General features: G+C 34.3%; 1 protein-coding gene across 1 annotated transcript in view; it reads right to left on the reverse strand.

Annotated features, from left to right (window-relative positions):
* Positions 1 to 4672: 4672 nt before the first annotated feature.
* The window catches only part of LOC115233021, a 2784-nt gene continuing 741 nt past the window's right edge, over positions 4673 to 6715 (reverse strand). Inside the window, exon 2 of the mRNA XM_029803233.1 lies at positions 4673 to 6457. Coding sequence (XP_029659093.1) covers positions 5259 to 6449 — 1191 coding nt within the window. The 5' untranslated portion in view covers positions 6450 to 6457 and the 3' untranslated portion in view covers positions 4673 to 5258. The remainder of the gene's footprint in view (positions 6458 to 6715) is intronic.

Here is a 6715-nt window from a genome sequence, read left to right on the forward strand (position 1 = left end):
AGAGAGAGAGAAAGAGACAGAGAGAGAGAGAGAGAGAGAGAGACTCTCATGGTGAATTTTTGAATGGCTGGAAAAAGGGCTCCGCGCGTAGTCTGTAAAAATGATAAATGAACAATGCTACGTGCGAAGCGATCGATTGGCGTATAAGCGGGGTAATTCTCGAATACGTGTTAATCTAAAACGATTGCATGTAACGCGGATATGTAGCACGCAATGGTTCGAGTATCCCAGTTGATGTTTTACGTACGTGTAATTACAGGTTTCGGTGAAACTGGAATTTTTTAGTAAAGCAAAAATGGAATACACATCGTCGGTGCGCGTATCAGCGTATACGCGGACATATTGTCGGGCTCAATGCGGAATCATTTCCGAATAATTGAAACCTTGGAAATGATGCATGGCTATCGATTGCAATCGGTTATACGGCAAAATCATACGCAATTGTTGAAATGATGCTTCATAATATTGATATATTATTTATTCACTCCTTCATCGTTTATAAATGTTGAGCTCCTATTGGCCGGTGCGAACAAATGGACTAAACCGTGTCGATGACTTGCGCAAACAGATTGACCAACTTTTATTTATTTCGCAAATCGAGAAACCGATTACCGATTTGCGAGTTTTCCGTTAGATATGTATGTTGATCGAATTTTAATCGTATGTTCTATCTTTCAGACTGATCATCTCGTTCCGCTAGAAAATATGAGAAAATAAACTAGCAATATTCTTTTTCATGTTTTATCAGCAGATATTCGACGATTCGAACTCTATCAAGATCGGCATTTATAAGAAGAGAGGGACCAAAAAAAAAAAGGGAGATAGAGAAGTAGCTTTATACACATATATACAATATTCAATATACATACATACATTCAAATTTCTTCATGCTGTAAGTCAAATAGTCTTTCCTTTAATTAATGTCAGAAAAATATAGATCCGCATTGCATATATATACTAACATAGTCTGGGAGGATAAACATTATTCTCATTCTTATTATCCCATTGATTAAAATATTTCGATCTCTGATGTTTCGCTTCGAGCGGCTAAGCTATTTCTCTCGCATTCGAACACGACTCACGCACGTAGGATGATACCACGGTAACGTGGTAAACAATAAAGACGTCACGTAGAGTGTGCGCAATGAAACCGCCGCTTGTAATTCCGATAACGCGATAATGTTGATCACCGTAGCAACCGAAACGATTTATAAATCCCTATCTCTGACGGGTCATTTTAAATTATGTAGCTCTTTATTACGGTGAAAGACGATCGTCCGACTGGAAGCACGTTTGCGACCACCTATGGTGTTCTAGTTCCGCTTACGTACACAAGAACAAAATAACGGGGACCGATGTGAACGCGCCCACATAGCTATTAATAATGCGGTCATCAACGCAAACGCGAGTCGCTTAACGAACCTAAATTATCAGATGAAAGCACGGTCGAGTGATTCTGGCTTCCAATGACTAAAGGATGAGATACAATAAAGTATAAGAATAAAGTATAAAAGAAACAGAAAAGTTTATTTGATACGATATTATATTTTTTCCTTCTCAGCATGCGTCTTTCTCGGCCAAAATGTTGTGGTTGCGAGAGATCGATTATACATATAGCATCACGCGAATCTCGGATGTACAGCATCGCCATTAATGCGATCTTACGCTCCATATATTTCCTCTGTCTTGTCGTTATCATACGCTATATATATGATAACGACAAGATATAAATTTTGTTATCTATTAACGTTCGCGCGCACACGCCTAGGGTAGATAGTATATTAACGACGATGTGCTAACGAGGCTAGCGAGACCTTCGCGATATCGAGCCCTCAAGGAAAGACCTTGTTCGTCTAATGGTCAATTAGTCCCATCTAACCGGCGTCCAATCAATGTCAATGAATATCCATTACCGCTAAAACCAATTGCTAACGATATTCGCAGGGTGACGCAGCACCGCCCGGCTGGATTATCGTTGCCCGCCAGCCGATCTTTGATAAAGATATCGCGATGCCGCGCATTTGTGTGTATTGAGATAATCTTAACGAACCGTGTGAAAATGAATTTCCACCAAGTAACTCCGACAAAAACACGTTTCTTGCTTCGAGAAGCGACGGACGGTGCCGTTTATCGCCACACCCATTATCTGAATTTCAATTAATCTATACGATTACGATACGCAGAATGGATACAGAATATACAAGATATAAAGAGTGCGGTGCACGTCGCTGAAATGCGGTAAAAGATAATGCATCCTACGTTTAAGATTGTAAAAAAAAATTTCGCGATAAAAATGTTGCCGTTATTTTATTATTACGGGATTATTACGAGAAAACGGATTATGTCGAGACGCGAGCACCAAGTTTTTTCTCACTTTCATACACAATAAATGCGATTTGTGCGCGAGAATGTTATCAGACCAGATTATCCTGGCAAAGAGCTCGCGGTAAGATTTTAACGCGAGTTTTTTTCTTTCGGTCGTATGTAATAGAGGAAGCTAAGCCGCTAAGTACTTGTATTACATCTAGCACCTTTATGTATACGTTAAGCCGTTGAGTAAAATCAATTAGATAGTCTAGCCGAGTACTACAGCCATAATTTAATACGGTCGCATATCTCTGTGAAACTTATAAAGTATTTTATGTGTGAAATATGTACAAGCACTCGTGGTATTTTTTGAACAATTAAATGCTTTGAACGTACTTAATATGCAGCGTAAAACACACGATATTTTAGATATGCTTACCATGCGCAGAGTCGTCGCCAATCCGCGTAATCCTTGTTTCACGGCTGAAACTTTGGTTGTTCATTCACGATAAGTTTCATAAATACACCGTACTTTAATATATATAAGTTAAAGTCTTGATAGCTCAGAAATTCTTATCACAATTGTAATTAGTATGTATAATCTGCTCAAATAAAAAAAGACAAATGTTTTTCTTGTAATATTCTTCCACGAGTTCAACACTGGTATATATTTCAGTATCTTAATAATTAATTTTAGCGTAGATATATTATCTACAGCAAGCAATTGCACCTTTTTTTACATTTCGATCATTCGATATTGATGTGTTCTCAAAAGCGGACTCGCCTTTTATGATCGTTTCACGTAAAACACGGCAAGAATAAAAAAATTTTTAAAACGCTATTACAAAACACGTAAACAAATCTGCGTATTTAATTGCAAGTCACTGACGCTAATTTTGAATTTCATTCGATTGTCCGAGGCCATTGCGTCAACTTCGAAATTCCGTACAACGGTCACATTATTTCATCGCGATGCAGTCATATTTCAAAGTTTGGAAAAATTCGGAGCACGATTGATTCAATTAATTTTTCTAAGCGCGAATAACAGAAACGAAAAATCTTCACCTCCACTGACTGGAAAACCCGGTGACCGAGCGACGAGCGATGCAAAACATCCGCACGCTTCCCGGCGACTGGAAGGGTGGACGAGAGTCGACGGCTCTCGGGGGCGGATTGTGCGCATGCGACATAAACAAACCGTAAAGAAAAACCCGATATACCGGGTGGGAGACTCTGGTAGTCTCTGGCGTATTCAAGTAGACGACATTATAATACACAATAGCGTAGTCCCTTGCTTCTGTAAGCGCAACGTACTTCGACACTCCGGACATCCGGGATATCGCGCGAAACCGATAAAGGAAACTCGAAAACCGGAATGAGATACCGGGATTTCCGCGAGATGCAAATCAATTCAACGAATTGAAAAATTCGCATCGTCCGTGAAATACAGGATATTCGACAATACCGTAAAACATCAGAATTACAAATGCATGCATCACGGCTTGGGCATCATATCAGCTGATAGCTGTCGTCTCGCCCTTTGATGCAATTTGCTTTTTCTTTAGTCTCTTTTTCTATCATCGCTCACAATGTAATGTACCAAATTGCTCAACAAAGATTACTACTATTATTATTATTATTGTTATTATTATTATTATAAAGCGAGGTCGTTACGCAAATACAATCGAACTAAGCAAAATAAAAAAACACGCGAGTGGCACTTTGTTTTACTTGATTTAAAAAGAAATTAATCGCTAAATTACGATCGCTTTTCCATGAATGCGATGAATCATCGTTACACAACAGCGTATACATGATTTTAACGTCACTTAGCAGTGGAGCGATATGTACATGGTGTTCCGCGCTCTTCTGACATATTATCTGCTATATCACTGACAAGCCCGTAGTCGACACTACTCGCGGTTTGACTACAACGCATCCTGCATTACTCCGTAGGCTTACAGTCCGTTTAACTACTGCAGTCTGATGCGCTATACATTCTCGCTTTCTCCGCGAATTGCAATCTTAGACTAGATATCTCAAACGATGACATTTGCAGTATAGCATAAACGTGTATCTCGCATTAACCCTTTTGCGGTTAGACCGACGATAACGTTTCATTAACGGTGGCCATTACCGCACGCGATAACGATATCAGGGTTGAAACTTATCAAAATTATTAATTTTAGAATAATTAAAAAATATAACGAGAAAATCTGACAATTTTGTGATGTATTTATAAATTATATAAAATACTTTTTTTATAATATATTTATGTTATCTAGTAATTTTTAACTTATTTTGTTTTAGATCTATCACATTTAGAATTGAAGAAATTAAAACAAAAATTTAAAAAAATGGTTGATAAATGTTAATCATATATATTTTGAAAAGTATCATAATACACACATTAAACATTGAACAAATACGAAGGAATATATCTAATTTTATTTTATATTATATTGATAATATTATATATATAAATGTATATTGTCATTTCTAGAAAAAGAAATAACGCTTACACAATATACATAGATACACATTAAATCGTCTGTTGTTAAATAATAGCTAGAACGAAATCACCAATATGGCACAGAATACATTTTTACTATATTTTCTCCTCACAAAACTAAAAATGGCATTCACTACAAAAGACTTTTATTATTAAATATATTAAAAAATATGATATCATTAATTAAGAAAATTATATTTTTCTCTTCTTGAATATCGCGCAAAAACAAGCATTTTAAAAGCTGTTGTATACAAGCTATATTTTTTATGTTTATATAAAGAGATAAGACCATATCGCGCCAAATTTCGGATTTAATTATGATTATACATAATTACAAAAATTTATTTTTTTCGAATAAATTTGATACATTTAACATATTTTTTAATATTTTTAATTTATTTTATTAAAAATAATCTAATTGCTAGTAAATTGAGATTGTTTAACAATTAAATATAGCTTGTATAAAATCTGGATCGTCGTCATGAATTTTAAAAGGCATTTCTCTACACTCCACATTTTCTTCCTTGATCTTTATTAATAACTTGGGATAATTTTGGATTAGTCTTCGAAAGCCACCCATTTCTGCAAAATCATCTTCGTGTAATTTGATAAATTTTATGGCATATTTCTCTAGAAATTGTGCGCTGTTTAAATGCGCAAACTCCAAATCATCTATAACGTCTAATCTGTACATGGTTTTTATTAAAATCTTTTCACATGATAACAGAAGATCTTGTATGTTATATTTATTAGCTAGCACAATGAGATCATATAATGTTTGTCGGTATTTTGTGTAGTCATGCTCACGAAATACTCGATTCCTAGTATAGACTTTTGCATCATTTAGACTACCTAGATTACTTAGACTATCTAGATTATCAGTTTCTAAATAGGATATAAAATGTTTATAAACATCATACTTTATGTTGCTTATTTCTATCACATCGCCCTTATATTTTCGCAGTACTTTTTCAGTGTTAAGCATAATTTCAAAGACATTACTTTTTGAACATAGTAAACCCTTGTCTATAAAAAGAGATTGCTTCTCCTTGCCAAATTCACAAATCACAAATTCAACTTTTGATCCCGATCTTTTATCTAAAGCAAATTTATTTATTGCAGATTTTTCTGTTTCATCTATAGTTTCTTGCATAATGTGGTGCAATATACTTTCGATTATTTCGAAATGAAAGCATACTGTAAGCGTGTCATCACATAAATACTTAGATTTGTAAACATCGTTAAGAGATATTTCATATATGATTTTGTTTTGCGTTAAATAAGTGTCATCTACCTCACACGGATTTAATATTCCTCCTCTAAAATGTTTTATATAAATATAATAATTAACTTTAATTTTTTCCCGTTCAGTCATAAGCCAGGAATGAAAGTACATCATATTATTTTTCTTATCAAAAGACATATTAAGAGTAAAAGCTTGGTAACAATCAGTAATTCCACTAGCTAAGAAAGTAGTTAAAGATTTGGACATTTTTGAAAACTGAGCAAAACACCATTTATATTCGAATTTGTTAATATTCACTTTTGATCGACAATGACAAATGGTTGTTTTTTTCATTATGCTCTCTGACTTTTTTAAGGATGGTTTCTCTGTTTCTGAAGAAGCCATTATCAATCCTGTAAACAAATAATGTGCACTTAATAATACATTTTCCCTTATAAAATTTAGATAAAATAGTTATATTTATCTAGAAATATTTTACATATATGAAGAAATTTATTTATGTGTGTGTTATTATAAAATTATATTCAAATATAGTATATCAAAAGCATAAATGCATATATATTATATAAAGCTTTATAATTTAATATTAGCTACACATGTAACTGAAATTATAAATATAGATACTTTAATATATAATTGTATGTATAATA

The sequence above is a fragment of the Formica exsecta genome, unplaced genomic scaffold, assembly GCF_003651465.1.
Source record: "Formica exsecta isolate Colony F162 unplaced genomic scaffold, ASM365146v1 scaffold155, whole genome shotgun sequence".
Classification (NCBI taxonomy): Eukaryota; Metazoa; Arthropoda; class Insecta; order Hymenoptera; family Formicidae; genus Formica; species Formica exsecta.